We start from the raw sequence: 18,032 nt of genomic DNA, 5'->3' as shown, positions 1-18,032 counted from the left end.
GTATAAGACAGTGTGGGTCAGTATAAGACAGTGTCTGCCAGTATAAGGCAGTGCCTGTCAGTATAAGACAGTGTGTGTCAGTATAAGACAGTGTGTGTCAGTATAAGACAGTGTGGGTCGGTATAAGACAGTGTGTGTCAGGATAAGACAGTGTCTGTCAGTATAAGGCTGTGCCTGTCAGTATAAGACAGTGTGCGTCAGTATAAGACAGTGTGTGTCAGTATAAGACAGTGTGGGTCAGTATAAGACAGTGTCTGTCAGTATAAGGCTGTGCCTGTCAGTATAAGACAGTGTGTGTCAGTATAAGACAGTGTGTGTCAGTATAAGACAGTGTGGGTCAGTATAAGACTGTGCCTGTCAGTATAAGACAGTGTCTGTCAGTATAAGACAGTGTCTGTCAGTATAAGACAGTGTGGGTCAGGATAAGAGATTATTAGTCAGTATAAGACAGTGTCTGTCAGAGTAAGACAGTGTCTGTCAGAAAAAGACAGTGTGTGTCAGTATAAGACAGTGTGTGTCAGTATAAGACAGTGTGGGTCAGTATAAGTCAGTGTGGGTCAGTATAAGGCAGTGCCTGTCAGCATAAGACAGTGTGGGTCAGACTAAGAGATTATTAGTCAGTATAAGACAGTGTCTGTCAGTATAAGACAGTGTGTGTCAGTATAAGACAGTGTGTGTCAGTATAAGACAGTGTGTGTCAGTATAAGACAGTGTGTGTCAGTATAAGACAGTGTGGGTCAGTATAAGACAGTGTGTTTCAGTATAAGACAGTGTGTTTCAGTATAAGACAGTGTGGGTCAGTATAAGACAGTGTGTGTCAGTATAAGACAGTGTGTGTCAGTATAAGACAGTGTGGGTCAGTATAAGACAGTGTATGTCGGTATCAGACAGTGTCAGTCAGTATAAGACAGTGTGGGTCAGTATAAGACAGTGTGTGTCAGTATAAGACAGTGTGTGTCAGTATAAGACAGTGTGGGTCAGTATAAGACAGTGTGGGTCAGTATAAGACAGTGTGTGTCAGTATAAGACAGTGTGGGTCAGTATAAGACAGTGTGGGTCAGTATAAGACAGTGTCAGTCAGTATAAGACAGTGTGGGTCAGTATAAGACAGTGTGTGTCAGTATAAGACAGTGTGTGTCAGTATAAGACAGTGTGGGTCAGTATAAGACAGTGTATGTCGGTATCAGACAGTGTCAGTCAGTATAAGACAGTGTGGGTCAGTATAAGACAGTGTGTGTCAGTATAAGACAGTGTGTGTCAGTATAAGACAGTGTGGGTCAGTATAAGACAGTGTGGGTCAGTATAAGACAGTGTGTGTCAGTATAAGACAGTGTGTGTCAGTATAAGACAGTGTGTGTCAGTATAAGACAGTGTGGGTCAGTATAAGACAGTGTATGTCGGTATCAGACAGTGTCAGTCAGTATAAGACAGTGTGGGTCAGTATAAGACAGTGTGTGTCAGTATAAGACAGTGTGTGTCAGTATAAGACAGTGTGGGTCAGTATAAGACAGTGTGGGTCAGTATAAGACAGTGTTTGTCAGTATAAGACAGTGTGGGTCAGTATAAGACAGTGTGGGTCAGTATAAGACAGTGTCAGTCAGTATAAGACAGTGTGGGTCAGTATAAGACAGTGTGTGTCAGTATAAGACAGTGTGGGTCAGTATAAGACAGTGTGGGTCAGTATAAGACAGTGTGTGTCAGTATAAGACAGTGTGGGTCAGTATAAGACAGTGTGGGTCAGTATAAGACAGTGTCAGTCAGTATAAGACAGTGTCTGTCAGTATAAGACAGTGTCTGTCAGTATAAGACAGTGTCTGTCAGTATAAGACAGTGTGTGTCAGTATGAGACAGTGTGTGTCAGTATAAGACTGTGTCAGTCAGTATAAGACAGTGTCTGTCAGTATAAGACAGTGTGTGTCAGTATAACACAGTGTCAGTCAGTATAAGACAGTGTCAGTCAGTATAAGACAGTGTGTGTCAGTGTCAGACAGTGTCTGTCAGTATAAGAGAGTGTGGTTCAGTATAACACAGTGTGTGTCCGTATAAGACAGTCTGTGTCAGTATAAGACAGTGTCTGTCAGTATAAGACAGTGTCTGTCTGTTTAAGACAGTGTGTGTCAGTATAAGACAGTGTGGGTCAGTATAAGACAGTGTGTGTCAGTATAAGACAGTGTCTATCAGTATAAGACAGTGTGGGTCAGTATAAGACAGTGTCTGCCATTATAAGACTGTGTCCGTCAGTATAAGACAGTGTCGGTCAGAAAAAGACAGTGCCTGTCAGTATAAGGCAGTGTGGGTCAGTATAAGACAGTGTCTGTCAGTATAAGACAGTGTCAGTCAGTATAAGACAGTGTGTGTCGGTATAAGACAGTGTGTGTCAGTATAAGACAGTGTGGGTCAGTATAAGACAGTGTGGGTCAGTATAAGACAGTGTGGGTCAGTATAAGACAGTGTGTGTCAGTATAAGACAGTGTCTATCAGTATAAGACAGTGTGGGTCAGTATAAGACAGTGTCTGTCAGTATAAGACAGTGTCTGTCAGTATAAGACAGTGTCAGTCAGTATAAGACATTGTCTGTCAGTATAAGACAGTGTGGGTCAGTATAAGACAGTGTGTGTCAGTATAAGACAGTGTGGGTCGGTATAAGACAGTGTGTGTCAGTATAAGACAGTGTGTGTCAGTATAAGACAGTGTCTGTCAGTATAAGACAGTGTGGGTCAGTATAAGACAGTGTCTGTCAGTATAAGACAGTGTCAGTCAGTATAAGACATTGTCTGTCAGTATAAGACAGTGCCTGTCAGTATAAGGCAGTGCCTGTCAGTATAAGACAGTGTGTGTCAGTATAAGACAGTGTGGGTCGGTATAAGACAGTGTGTGTCAGTATAAGACAGTGTGGGTCGGTATAAGACAGTGTGTGTCAGTATAAGACAGTGTGGGTCAGTATAAGACAGTGTCTGTCAGTATAAGACAGTGTCAGTCAGTATAAGACATTGTCTGTCAGTATAAGACAGTGCGTGTCAGTATAAGACAGTGAGTGTCAGTATAAGACAGTGTGTGTCAGTAGAAGACAGTGTGTGTCAGTATAAGGCAGTGCCTGTCAGTATAAGACAGTGTGTGTCAGTATAAGACAGTGTGGGTCAGTATAAGACAGTGTCTGTCAGTATAAGGCAGTGCCTGTCAGTATAAGACAGTGCGTGTCAGTATAAGACAGTGAGTGTCAGTATAAGACAGTGTGTGTCAGTATAAGACAGTGTCTGTCAGTATAAGACAGTGCGTGTCAGTATAAGACAGTGTGTGTCAGTATAAGACAGTGTGTGTCAGTATAAGACAGTGTGTGTCAGTATAAGACAGTGTCTGTCAGTATAAGACAGTGTCTGTCAGTATAAGACAGTGTGTGTCAGTATAAGACAGTGAGTGTCAGTATAAGACAGTGTGTGTCAGTATAAGACAGTGTCTGTCAGTATAAGGCAGTGCCTGTCAGTATAAGACAGTGTGTGTCAGTATAAGACAGTGTGGGTCAGTATAAGACAGTGTGGGTCAGTATAAGACAGTGTGTGTCAGTATAAGACAGTGTCAGTCAATATAAGACAGTGTGTGTCAGTATAAGACAGTGTCTGTCAGTATAAGACAGTGTCTGTCAGTATAAGACAGTGTGCGTCAGTATAAGACAGTGTCTGTCAGTATAAGGCAGTGCCTGTCAGTATAAGACAGTGTGTGTCAGTATAAGACAGTGTGTGTCAGTATAAGACAGTGTGTGTCAGTATAAGACAGTGTCTGTCAGTATAAGACAGTGTCTGTCAGTATAAGACAGTGTGTGTCAGTATAAGACAGTGAGTGTCAGTATAAGACAGTGTGTGTCAGTATAAGACAGTGTCTGTCAGTATAAGGCAGTGCCTGTCAGTATAAGACAGTGTGTGTCAGTATAAGACAGTGTGGGTCAGTATAAGACAGTGTGGGTCAGTATAAGACAGTGTGTGTCAGTATAAGACAGTGTCAGTCAATATAAGACAGTGTGTGTCAGTATAAGACAGTGTCTGTCAGTATAAGACAGTGTCTGTCAGTATAAGACAGTGTCAGTCAGTATAAGACAGTGTCTGTCAGTATAAGACAGTGTCTGTCAGTATAAGACAGTGTGCGTCAGTATAAGACAGTGTCTGTCAGTATAAGACAGTGTCTGTCAGTATAAGACAGTGTCAGTCAGTATAAGGCAGTGTCAGTCAGTATAAGGCAGTGCCTGTCAGTATAAGACAGTGTCTGTCAGTATAAGGCAGTGCCTGTCAGTATAAGACAGTGCCTGTCAGTATAAGGCAGTGTGGGTCAGTATAAGACAGTGTCTGTCAGTATAAGACAGTGTCAGTCAGTATAAGACAGTGTCTGTCAGTATAAGACAGTGTGGGTCAGTATAAGACAGTGTGTGTCAGTATAAGACAGTGTCTGTCAGTATAAGACAGTGTCAGTCAGTATAAGACAGTGTGGGTCAGTATAAGACGGTGTGTGTCAGTATAAGACAGTGTGGGTCAGTATAAGACAGTGTGTGTCAGTATAAGACAGTGTCTGTCAGTATAAGACAGTGTCAGTCAGTATAAGACAGTGTGTGTCAGTATAAGACAGTGTGTGTCAGTAGAAGACAGTGTGTGTCAGTATAAGGCAGTGCCTGTCAGTATAAGACAGTGTGTGTCAGTATAAGACAGTGTGGGTCAGTATAAGACAGTGTGTGTCAGTATAAGACAGTGTCTATCAGTATAAGACAGTGTCAGTCAGTATAAGACAGTGTGGGTCAGTATAAGACAGTGTGTGTCAGTATAAGACAGTGTCAGTCAGTATAAGACAGTGTCAGTCAGTATAAGACAGTGTGGGTCAGTATAAGACAGTGTCTGGCAGTATAAGACAGTGTCTGTCAGTATAAGACAGTGTCAGTCAGTATAAGACAGTGTCTGTCAGTATAAGACAGTGTGTGTCAGTATAAGGCAGTGCCTGTCAGTATAAGACAGTGTGTGTCAGTATAAGACAGTGTGGGTCAGTATAAGACAGTGTCTGCCAGTATAAGGCAGTGCCTGTCAGTATAAGACAGTGTGTGTCAGTATAAGACACTGTGGGTCGGTATAAGACAGTGTGTGTCAGGATAAGACAGTGTCTGTCAGTATAAGGCTGTGCCTGTCAGTATAAGACAGTGTGTGTCAGTATAAGACAGTGTGTGTCAGTATAAGACAGTGTGTGTCATTATAAGACAGTGTGGGTCAGTATAAGACAGTGTCTGTCAGTATAAGGCTGTGCCTGTCAGTATATGACAGTGTGTGTCAGTATAAGACAGTGTGTGTCAGTATAAGACAGTGTGGGTCAGTATAAGACTGTGCCTGTCAGTATAAGACAGTGTCTGTCAGTATAAGACAGTGTCTGTCAGTATAAGACAGTGTGGGTCAGGATAAGAGATTATTAGTCAGTATAAGACAGTGTCTGTCAGAGTAAGACAGTGTCTGTCAGAAAAAGACAGTGTCTGTCAGTATAAGACAGTGTGTGTCAGTATAAGACAGTGTGTGTCAGCATAAGACAGTGTGGGTCAGACTAAGAGATTATTAGTCAGTATAAGACAGTGTCTGTCAGTATAAGACAGTGTGTGTCAGTATAAGACAGTGTGTGTCAGTATAAGACAGTGTGTGTCAGTATAAGACAGTGTGGGTCAGTATAAGACAGTGTGTGTCAGTATAAGACAGTGTGGGTCAGTATAAGACAGTGTGTGTCAGTATAAGACACTGTGTGTCAGTATAAGACATTGTGTGTCAGTATAAGACAGTGTGTTTCAGTATAAGACAGTGTGTTTCAGTATAAGACAGTGTGGGTCAGTATAAGACAGTGTGTGTCAGTATAAGACAGTGTGTGTCAGTATAAGACAGTGTGGGTCAGTATAAGACAGTGTATGTCGGTATCAGACAGTGTCAGTCAGTATAAGACAGTGTGGGTCAGTATAAGACAGTGTGTGTCAGTATAAGACAGTGTGTGTCAGTATAAGACAGTGTGGGTCAGTATAAGACAGTGTGTGTCAGTATAAGACAGTGTGGGTCAGTATAAGACAGTGTGGGTCAGTATAAGACAGTGTCAGTCAGTATAAGACAGTGTGGGTCAGTATAAGACAGTGTGTGTCAGTATAAGACATTGTGGGTCAGTATAAGACAGTGTGGGTCAGTATAAGACAGTGTGGGTCTGTATAAGACAGTGTCAGTCAGTATAAGACAGTGTGGGTCAGTATAAGACAGTGTGTGTCAGTATAAGACAGTGTGGGTCAGTATAAGACAGTGTGGGTCAGTATAAGACAGTGTGTGTCAGTATAAGACAGTGTGGGTCAGTATAAGACAGTGTCTGTCAGAGTAAGACAGTGTCTGTCAGTATAAGGCAGTGTGGGTCAGGATAAGAGATTATTAGTCAGTATAAGACAGTGTCTGTCAGTATAAGACAGCGTGGGTCAGTATAAGACAGTGTGTGTCAGTATAAGACAGTGTGTGTCAGTATAAGACAGTGTTTGTCAGTATTAGACAGTGTGTGTCAGTATAAGACAGTGTGTGTCAGTATAAGACAGTGTGGGTCAGTATAAGACAGTGTCAGTCAGTATAAGACAGTGTCTGTCAGTATAAGACAGTGTGTGTCTGTATAAGACAGTGTGTGTCAGTATAAGACAGTGTCAGTCAGTATAAGACAGTGTGCGTCAGTATAAGACAGTGTGCGTCAGTATAAGACAGTGTCTGTCAGAGTAAGACAGTGTCTGTCAGAATAAGACAGTGACTGTCAGTATAAGACAGCGTCGGTCAGTACAAGACAGTGTCTGTCAGGATAAGACAGCGCCTGTCAGCATAAGACAGTGTATGTCAGAAGAAGATATTGTTCCTTCAATATACGTAACCTCCCGTACATAAAAGCACAACATTCCAAAACCATTTGACACTTTTTCATGTTAAATTATTGGTTCTATTAACTTTAATATAATTGATTTCAGCTGATTAATTTTACGGAGCTTGGTAACAGAGAGTTCAAACCTTTTGCCGTTGTTGTTGCTTCGGTATTTGCAACTATCGTTGTCATGGTCGCTTTAGCTGTTGAATGAAAAAAGAAAAATGAAGTGAGATTCTGTGCTCATGAAGAGGCCAACTCGCGGGTTTAGAAATCAGGCTGAGATCAGCGTCAGAATGATGTCTATCAGTGTGATTCGGTATCAGTAATTGTCTGTCCGTATGACTGTTTCAGAGCCAGTATCATTCAGTGTCTGCAAATATCACTCACTGACAGTCAGTGTCGGACAGTATAAGACTGTCAGTCAGAATAAGACAATGTTCATCAGTATCAGACAGTGACTGTCAGTATAAGACAGTGCGTGTCAGTATAAGACAGTGCGTGTCAGTATAAGACAGTGCGGGTCAGTATAAGACAGTGCGGGTCAGTATAAGACAGTGTGGGTCAGTATAAGACAGTGTGGGTCAGTATAAGACAGTGTGTGTCAGTATAAGACAGTGTGGGTCAGTATAAGACAGTGTGGGTCAGTATAAGACAGTGTGTGTCAGTATAAGACAGTGTGTGTCAGTATAAGACAGTGTGGGTCAGTATAAGACAGTGTGTGTCAGTATAAGACAGTGTCAGTCAGTATAAGACAGTGTCAGTCAGTATAAGACAGTGTGTGTCAGTATAAGACAGTGTGGGTCAGTATAAGACAGTGTCAGTCAGTATAAGACAATGTGCGTCAGTATAAGACAGTGTGCGTCAGTATAAGACAGTGTCTGTCAGAGTAATACAGTGTCTGTCAGTATCAGACAGTGACTGTCAGTATAAGACAGCGTCGGTCAGTACAAGTCAGTGTCAGTCAGTATAAGACAGTGTCTGTCAGTGTAAGACAGTGTCTGTCAGTGTAAGACATTGTCAGTCAGTATAAGACAGTGTGGGCCAGAATAAGACAGTGTGGTTCAGTATCAGAAATTATCGGTCAGCATAAGAAAGTGTCTGGCAGTATAATACAGTGTTTGTCAGTATAAGACAGTGTGGGTCATTATCAGACAGTGTGGGTCAGTATAAGACAGTGTGGGTCAGTATAAGACAGTGTGGGTCAGTATAAGACAGTGTCTGTCAGTATAAGACAGTGTGGGTCAGTATCAGACAGTGTGGGTCAGTATAAGACAGTGTGGGTCAGTATAAGACAGTGTCTGTCAGTATCAGACAGTGTGTGGCAGTATCAGACAATGTGTGTCAGTATCAGACAATGTGTGTCAGTATCAGAGAGTGTCTGTCAGTTTGCGACAGTGTCTGTCAGTATAAGACAGTGTCTGTCAGTATAACACAGTGTCTGTCAGTATAAGACAGTGTGGGTCAGTATAAGACATTGTCAATCAGTATAAGACAGTGTCTGTCAGTATAAGACAGGGTCTGTCAGTATAAGACAGGGTCTGTCAGTATAAGACAGCGCCTGTCAGCATAAGACCGTGTCTGTCAGTGTAAGACAGTGTCAGTCTGTCTAAGACAGTGTCTGTCAGTATAGGACAGTGTCTGTCAGTATAGGACTGTGTCAGTCAGTATAAGACAGGGTCTGTCAGTATAAGACAGTGTCTGTCAGTATAGGACTGTGTCTGTCAGTATAAGACAGGGTCTGTCAGTATAGGACAGTGTCTGTCAGTATAGGACAGTGTCTGTCAGTATAAGACAGTGTCAGTCTGTATAAGACAGTGTCTGTCAGCATATGACAGCGTCTGTCAGCATAAGACCGTGTCTGTCAGTACAAGACAGTGTCAGTCTGTATAAGACAGCGCCTGTCAGCATAAGACAGTGTATGTCAGTAGACGATATTGTTCCTTCAATATACGTAACCTCCCGTACATAAAAGCACAACATTCCAAAACCGTTTGACACTTTTTCATTTTAAAATTATTGGTTCTATTATCTTTTATATAATTGATTTCAGCTGATTAATTTTACGGAGCTTGGTAACAGAGTTCAAACCTTTTGCCGTTGTTGTTGCTTCGGTATTTGCAACTATCGTTGTCATGGTCGCTTTAGCTGTTGAATGAAAAGAGAAAAATGAAGTGAGATTCTGTGCTCATGAAGAGGCCAACTCGCGGGTTTAGAAATCAGGCTGGGATCAGCGTCAGAATGATGTCTATCAGTGTGATTCGGTATCAGTAATTGTCTGTCCGTATCACTGTTTCAGAGCCAGTATCATTCAGTGTCTGCAACTATCACTCACTGACGGTCAGTGTCGGACAGTATAAGACTGTCAGTCAGAATAAGATAATGTCAATCAGTATCAGACTGTGTCTGTCAGTATAAGACGTTGTCTGTCAGTATAAGACAGTGTGTGTCAGTACAAGACAGTATGGGTCAGTAGAAGACAACGTCGGTCAATAAAAGACAGTGTGGTCAGGATCAGACAGTGTGGGTCAGTATAATACAGTGTCTGTCAGTATCAGACAGTGTGGGTCAGTATCAGACAGTGTGTGGCAGTATCAGACAATGTGTGTCAGTATCAGACAGTGTTTGTCAGTATAAGACAGTGTCTGTCAGTATAGACAGTGTGGGTCAGTATAAGCGTGTGTGGGTCAGTATAAGACAGTGTCAGTCAGTATCAGACAGTGTAGGTCAGTATAAGACATTGTCTGTCAATATAAGACAGTGTCTGTCAGTATAAGACAGTGTGGGTCAGTTTCCGACCGTGTCTGTCAGTATAAGACAGTGTCAATCAGTATAAGACAGTGTCTGTCAGTATCAGACAGTGTATGTCAGTATAATACAGTGTCTGTCAGTATGAGACAGTGTCAGTCAGTATAAGACATTGTCTGTCAGTGTCAGACAGTGTCTGTCTGTATAAGACAGTATCTGTCAGTATCAGACAGTGTCAGTCAGTATCAGACAGTGTCAGTCAGTGTCTGTCAGTATCAGACAGTGTATGTCAGTATCAGACAGTGTATGTCAGTATAAGACAGCGTTGGTCAGTCTCAGACAGTGTCTGTCAGTATGAGACAGTGTGGGTCAGTATAAGACAGTGTCTGTCAGTATCAGACAATGTGTGTCAGTATCAGACAATGTGTGTCAGTATCAGAGAGTGTCTGTCAGTTTTCGACAGTGTCTGTCAGTATAAAACAGTGTCTGTCAGTATCAGACATTGTCTGTCAGTGTCAGACAGTGTCTGTCTGTATAAGACAGTATCTGTCAGTATCAGACAGTGTCAGTCAGTATCAGACAGTGTCAGTCAGTGTCTGTCAGTATCAGACTGTATAAGACAGTGTCTGTCAGCATAAGACCGTGTCTGTCAGTATCAGACAGTGTCAGTCTGTATAAAACAGTGTCTGTCAGCATAAGACAGTGTCTGTCAGTATAAGACCGTGTCTTTCAGTATCAGACAGTGTCAGTCTGTATAAGACAGTGTCTGTCAGCATAAGACAGCGTATGTCAGTGGACGATATTGTTCCTTCAATATACGTAACCTCCCGTACATAAAAGCACAACATTCCAAAACCGTTTGACACTTTTTCATTTTAAAATTATTGGTTCTATTATCTTTTATATCATTGATTTCAGCTGATTAATTTTACGGAGCTTGGTAACAGAGAGTTCAAACCTTTTGCCGTTGTTGTAGCTTCGGTATTTGCAACTATCGTTGTCATGGTCGCTTTAGCTGTTGAATGAAAAGAGGAAAATGAAGTGAGATTTTGTGCTCATGAAGAGGCCAACACGCGGGTTTAGAAATCAGGCTGGGATCAGCGTCAGAATGATGTCTATCAGTGTGATTCAGTGTCAGTAATTGTCTGTCCGTATCACTGTTTCAGAGCCAGTATTATTCAGTGTCTGCAACTATCACTCACTGACAGTCAGTGTCGGACAGTATAAGACTGTCAGTCAGAATAAGATAATGTCAATCAGTATCAGACTGTGTCTGTCAGTATAAGACGTTGTCTGTCAGTATAAGACAGTGTGTGTCAGTACAAGACAGTATGGGTCAGTAGAAGACAATGTCGGTCAATAAAAGACAGTGTGGTCAGTATTAGACAGTGTCGGTCAGTATAATACAGTGTGGGTCAGTATAGAACATAGAACATAGAACAATACAGCGCAGTACAGGCCCTTCGGCCCACGATGTTGCACCGAAACAAAAGCCATCTAACCTACACTATGCCATTATCATCCATATGTTTATCCAATAAACTTTTAAATGCCCTCAATGTTGGCGAGTTCACTACAGTAGCAGGTAGGGCATTCCACGGCCTCACTACTCTTTGCGTAAAGAAAGAATAAGACAGTGTCTGTCAGTATAAGTAAGTGTCTGTCAGTATAAGACAGTGTCTGTCAGTATCAGTCAGTGTGTGGCAGTATCAGACAATGTGTGTCAGTATCAGACAATGTGTGTCAGTATCAGACAATGTGTGTCAGTATCAGAGAGTGTCTGTCAGTTTTCGATAGTGTCTGTCAGTGTAAGACGTTGTCTGTCAGTATAAGACAGTGTGTGTCAGTATCAGACAATGTCTGTCAGTATCAGACAGTGTCTGTCAGTATAAGACAGTGTCTGACAGTATAAGACAGTGTGTGTCAGTATAAGACAGTGTGGGTCAGTATAAGACAATGTCGGTCAGTATAAGACAATGTTGGTCAGTATCAGACAGTGTGGGTCAGTAGAAGACAGTGTCGGTCAGTATCAGACAGTGTCGGTCAGTATCAGACAGTGTGGGTCAGTATAAGACAGTGTGGGTCAGTATCAGAGAGTGTGGGTCAGTATAGAACATAGAACAATACAGCGCAGTACAGGCCCTTCGGCCCACGATGTTGCACCGAAACAAAAGCCATCTAACCTACACTATGCCATTATCATCCATATGTTTATCCAATAAACTTTTAAATGCCCTCAATGTCGGCGAGTTCACTACAGTAGCAGGTAGGGCATTCCACGGCCTCACTACTCTTTGCGTAAAGAAAGAATAAGACAGTGTCTGTCAGTATAAGTAAGTGTCTGTCAGTATAAGACAGTGTCTGTCAGTATAAGACAGTGTGTGTCAGTATCAGACAGTGTGTGTCAGTATCAGACAGTGTCTGTCAGTATAGACAGTGTGGGTCAGTATAAGACAGTGTCGGTCAGTATAAGACAGTGTCAGTCAGTATCAGACAGTGTAGGTCAGTATAAGACATTGACTGTCAATATAAGACAGTGTCAGTCAGTATAAGACAGTGTGGGTCAGTTTCCGACCGTGTCTGTCAGTATAAGACAGTGTCAATCAGTATAAGACAGTGTCTGTCAGTATCAGACAGTGTATGTCAGTATAAGACAGTGTCTGTCAGTGTCAGACAGTGTCTGTCTGTATAAGACAGTATCTGTCAGTATCAGACAGTGTCAGTCAGTATCAAACAGTGTCTGTCAGTATCAGACTGTGTATGTCAGTATCAGACAGTGTATGTCAGTATCAGACAGTGTATGTCAGTATAAGACAGCGTCGGTCAGTCTCAGACAGTGTCTGTCAGTATGAGACTGTGTGGGTCAGTATAAGACAGTGTCTGTCAGTATGAGACAGTGTGGGTCAGTATAAGACAGTGCCTGTCAGTATAATGCGTTGTGGGTCAGTCTGTCAGTATAAAAGAGTGTCCATCAGTAAAAGACAGTGCCTGTCAGTATAAGAAAGTGCCTGTCAGAATAAGACAGTGTGGGTCGGCATAAGACTGTCGGTTAGTATCAGACTGTGTCCATCAGTGTCAGACAGTGTCTGTCAGTATATGACAGTGTGGGCCAGCAAAAGACAGTGTCAGTCAGAAGAAGATAGCGTATTTCAGTCTAAGGCAGAGTGGGTCAGTATAAGACAGCATCTGTCAGTTTAAGACATTATCTGTCAGTATAAGGCAGTGTGGGTCAGTATAAGACAGTGTCTGTCAGTATCAGACAGTGCCTGTCAGTAACAGACTGTGTCTGTCAGCATAAGACGTTGTCTGTCAATATAAGACAGTTTGTGTCAGATAAGATAGAGTGGGTCAGTATAAGACTGTGTGGGTCAGTATCAGACAGTGTCTGTCAGTATCAGACAGTGCCAGTCAGTAACAGACTGTGTCTGTCAGCATAAGACGTTGTCTGTCAATATAAGACAGTTTGTGTCAGATAAGATAGAGTGGGTCAGTATAAGACTGTGTGGGTCAGTATCAGACAATGTGTGTCAGTACCAGACAGTGTGGGTCAGTATCAGACAGTGTCTGTCAGTATAGGAGAGTGTCAATCAGTATCAGACAGTGTCAGTAAGTATCAGACAGTGTCTGTAGGTATCAGACAGTGTCTGTAAGTATCAGACAGTGTCAGTCAGTATCAGACCGTGTCTGTCAGTATCAGACAGTGTCAGTCAGTATCAGACAGTGTCAGTCAGTATCAGACTGTGTCTGTCAGTATCAGACAGTGTCAGTCAGTATCAGACTGTGTCTGTCAGTATCAGGCTGTGTCTGTCAGTATCAGACTGTCTTCATATGCTGTCTTCTTCTGACTGACACTGTCTTATACTGACAGACACTCTCTTATACTGACCCACACTGTCTTATACTGACCGACACTGTCTTATACTGACCCACACTGTCTTATACTGACCCACACTGTCTTATACTGACCCACACTGTCTTATACTGACCGACACTGTCTTATATTGACCGACATTGTCCTCTCCTGACAGACACTCTCTTATACTGACCGACACTGTCTTATATTGACCGACATTGTCCTCTCCTGACAGACACTCTCTTATACTGACCGACGCTGTCTTATACTGACAGACACTCTTATACTGACACACACTGTCTTATACTGACTGACCTGTCTTATACTGACAAGCACTGTCTTATACTGATAAACAGTGTCTGTCAGTATGAGACAGTGTCAGTCAGGATAAGACTGTGTCTGTCAGTATAAGACAGAGTGGGTCAGTATAAGACAGCGTCGGTCAGAATACGACAGTGTGGGTCAGTATCAGACAGTGTCAATCAGTATAAGACAGTGTGTGTCACTAAGAGACAGTGTCAGTCAGTATAAGACAGTGTCATTCAGTATCACACTGTGTCTTTCAGTATCAGACAGTGTCTGTCAGTATTATGCAGTGTGGGTCAGTGTCAGACAGTGTGTGTCAGTATAAGACAGTGTGGGTCAGTATCAGATAGTGTGGGTCAGTATAAGACAGTGTCAGTCAGTATCAGACAGTGACTGTCTGTATCAGACCGTGTCAGTCAGTATAAGACAGTCTCAGTCAGAATAAGACATTGTCTGTCAATATCAGACAGTGTCTGACAGTATCAGACTGTGTCTGTCAGTATCAGACAGTGTCTGTCAATATAGGACAGTGTGGGTCAGTATAAGACAGTGTGTATCAGTATAAGACAATGCCTGACAGAATCAGACAATGTCAGTCAGAAGAAGACAGCATCTGTCAGTATAAGACAGTGCCTGTCAGTATCAGATAGTGTCAGTCAGTATAAGACAGAGTCTGTCAGTATACGATAGTGTCTGTCACTATCAGACAGTATCCGTCAGTGTCAGTCAGAATAAGACAGTGTCTGTCAGGAGAGGACAGTGCCTGTCAATATAAGACTGTGTGGGTCAGTATAAGACAGTGTCTGTTAGTATAAGGCAGTGTAGGTCAGTATAAGACAGTGTCTGTCAGTATAAGGCAGTGTGGGTCAGTATAAGTCAGTGTAGGTCAGAATAAGACATTGTAGGTCAGAATAGGACAGTGTCTGTCAGTATAAGACAGTATGGGTCAGTATAAGACAGTGTGTGTCAGGATAAGACAGTGTGTGTCAGTATAAGACAGTGTGTGTCAGTATAAGACAGTGTGGGTCAGAATAAGACAGTGTGGGTCAGAATAAGACAGTGTGGGTCAGTATAAGACTGTGTGGGTCAGTATATGACAGTGTGGGTCAGTATAAGATGGTGTCAGTCAGGATAAGACAGTGTCAGTCAGTATAAGACAGTGTCGGTCAGGATAATGCAGTTTGGGTCAGTTTTAGACCGTGTCTGTCACTATAAGACAGTGTGTGTCAGTATCAGACAGTGTATGTTAGTATCAGACAATGTGTGTTAGTATCAGACAATGTGCGTCAGTATCAGACAATGTGCGTCAGTATCAGACAGTGTCTGTCAGTATAAGACAGTGTGGGTCTGTATCAGAGAGTGTTGGTCAGTATAAGACAGTGTCAGTCAGTATCAGACACTGTAGGTCAGTATAAGACTTTGTCTGTCAGTATAAGACTGTGTCCATCAGTGTCAGACAGCGTCTGTCAGTATAAGACAGTATGGGTCAGTATCAGACAGTGTCAATCAGTATAAGACAGTGTCTGTCAGTATAGGACAGTGTCGGTCAGTCTAAGACAGTGTCGGACAGAATAAAACAGTGTGGGTCAGCATAAGACAATATTAGTCAGTATAAGACAGCGTCGGTCAGAATACGACAGTGACTGTCTGTATAAGACAGCGTCGGTCAGTATAAGACAGTGTCTGTCAGGATAAGACAGAGTCTGTCAGTATAAGTCAGTGTCAGTCAGAATAAGATAGTGTCTGTCAGGAGAGGACAGTGCCTGTCAATATAAGACAGTGTCAGTCAGTGTAAGACAGTGCCTGTCAGTATCGGTCACTCTAGGACAGTATAAGACAGTGCCTGTCAGTGTCAGTCAGAATAAGTCAGTGTGGGACAGTGTAAGACAGTGTGGTCAGTATAAGACAGTGCCTGGCACTATAAGACAGTGCCTTGCAGTATACTAAATGGGGACTCTTCTTCCGAGGTAGTATGGGCTGAAGTTAGAAACAGGAAAGGAGAGGTCACCCTGTTGGGAGTTTTTTATAGGCCTCCTAATAGTTCTAGGGATGTAGAGGAAAGGATGGCGAAGATGATTCTGGATAAGAGCGAAAGTAACAGGGTAGTTATTATGCGAGACTTTAACTTTCCAAATATTGACTGGAAAAGATATAGTTCGAGTACAATAGATGGGTCGTTTTTTGTACAGTGTGTGCAGAAGTGTTTCCTGAAACAATATGTTGACAGGCCAACAAGAGGCGAGGCCACGTTGGATTTGGTTTTGGGTAATGAACCAGGCCAGGTGTTGGATTTGTAGGTGGGAGAGCACTTTGGGGACAGTGACCACAATTCGGTGACGTTTACGTTAATGATGGAAAGGGATAAGTATACACCACAGGGCAAGAGTTATAGCTGGGGGAAGGGCAATTATGATGCCATTAGACGTGACTTGGGGGGATATAAGGTGGAGAAGTAGGCTGCAAGTGTTGGGCACACTGTATAAGTGGGGCTTGTTCAAGGATCAGCTACTGCGTGTGTACCGGTCAGGCAGGGAGGAAGGGAACCGTGGTTTACCAAGGAAGTGGAATCTCTTGTTAAGAGGAAGAAGGAGGCCAATGTGAAGATGAGGTGTGAAGTTTCAGTTGGGGCGATGGATAGTTACAAGGTAGCGAGGAAGGATCTAAAGAGAGAGCTAAGACGAGCAAGGAGGGACATGAGAAGTATTTGGCAGGAAGGATCAAGGAAAACCCAAAAGCTTTCTATAGGTATGTCAGGAATAAGCGAATGACTAGGGAAAGAGTAGGACCAGTCAAGGACAGGGATGGGAAATTGTGTGTGGAGTCTGAAGAGATAGGCGAGATACTAAATGAATATTTTTCGTCAGTATTCACTCAGGAAAAAGATAATGTTGTGGAGGAGAATGCTGAGCCCCAGGCTAATAGAATAGATGGCATTGAGGTACGTAGGGAAGAGGTGTTGGCAATTCTGGACAGGTTAAAATAGATAAGTCCCCGGGACCTGATGGGATTTATCCTAGGATTCTCTGGGAGGCCAGGGAAGAGATTGCTGGACCTTTGGCTTTGATTTTTATGTCATCATTGGCTACAGGAATAGTGCCAGAGGACTGGAGGACAGCAAATGTGGTCCCTTTGTTCAAAAAAGGGAGCAGAGACAACCCCGGCAACTATAGACCGGTGAGCCTCACGTCTGTAGTGGGTAAAGTCTTGGAGGGGATTATATGAGACAAGATTTATAATCATCTAGATAGGAATAATATGATCATTTATAATCATCTAGATAGGAATAATATGATCAGGGATAGTCAGCATGGCTTTGCGAAGGGTAGGTCATGCCTCACAAACCTTATCGAGTTCTTTGAGAAGGTGACTGAACAGGTAGATGAGGGTAGAGCAGTTGATGTGGTGTATATGGATTTCAGCAAAGCGTTTGATAAGGTTCCCCACGGTAGGCTATTGCAGAAAATACGGAGGCTGGGGATTGAGGGTGATTTAGAGATGTGGATCAGAAATTGGCTAGCTGAAAGAAGACAGAGGGTGGTGGTTGATGGGAAATGTTCAGAATGGAGTACAGTCACAAGTGGAGTACCACAAGGATCTGTTCTGGGGCCGTTGCTGTTTGTCATTTTTATCAATGACCTAGAGGAAGGCGCAGAAGGGTGGGTGAGTAAATTTGCAGACGATACTAAAGTCGGTGGTGTTGTCGATAGTGTGGAAGGATGTAGCAGGTTACAGAGGGATATAGATAAGCTGCAGAGCTGGGCTGAGAGGTGGCAAATGGAGTTTAATGTAGAGAAGTGTGAGGTGATTCACTTTGGAAGGAAAAACAGGAATGCGGAATATTTGGCTAATGGTAAAGTTCTTGAAAGTGTGGATGAGCAGAGGGATCTAGGTGTCCATGTATATAGATCCCTGAAAGTTGCCACCCAGGTTGATAGGGTTGTGAAGAAGGCCTATGGAGTGTTGGCCTTTATTGGTAGAGGGATTGAGTTCCGGAGTCGGGAGGTCATGTTGCAGCTGTACAGAACTCTGGTACGGCCGCATTTGGAGTATTGCGTACAGTTCTGGTCACCGCATTATAGGAAGGACGTGGAGGCTTTGGAGCGGGTGCAGAGGAGATTTACCAGGATGTTGCCTGGTATGGAGGGAAAATCTTATGAGGAAAGGCTGATGGACTTGAGGTTGTTTTCGTTGGCGAGAAGAAGGTTAGGAGGAGACTTAATAGAGGCATACAAAATGATCAGGGGGT

The 18,032-nt window shown here is 42.8% G+C and overlaps 1 protein-coding gene across 1 annotated transcript in view; it reads right to left on the bottom strand.

Annotated features, from left to right (window-relative positions):
- LOC140409438 (disintegrin and metalloproteinase domain-containing protein 9-like) overlaps positions 1 to 18,032 on the bottom strand; it is a 956,416-nt gene that overhangs the window by 212,446 nt on the left and 725,938 nt on the right. Inside the window, exons 20-22 of the mRNA XM_072497871.1 lie at positions 10,586 to 10,642; positions 8,971 to 9,027; positions 7,026 to 7,082 (exon numbers count right to left, since the gene is read on the bottom strand). Coding sequence (XP_072353972.1) covers positions 7,026 to 7,082; positions 8,971 to 9,027; positions 10,586 to 10,642 — 171 coding nt within the window. The remainder of the gene's footprint in view (positions 1 to 7,025; positions 7,083 to 8,970; positions 9,028 to 10,585; positions 10,643 to 18,032) is intronic.

Source organism: Scyliorhinus torazame, chromosome 3, assembly GCF_047496885.1.
Source record: "Scyliorhinus torazame isolate Kashiwa2021f chromosome 3, sScyTor2.1, whole genome shotgun sequence".
In the NCBI taxonomy this organism is placed as follows: Eukaryota; Metazoa; Chordata; class Chondrichthyes; order Carcharhiniformes; family Scyliorhinidae; genus Scyliorhinus; species Scyliorhinus torazame.
Note: the sequence above shows the minus strand (reverse complement) of the source record. Positions and strands in the feature narration are given on the sequence as shown.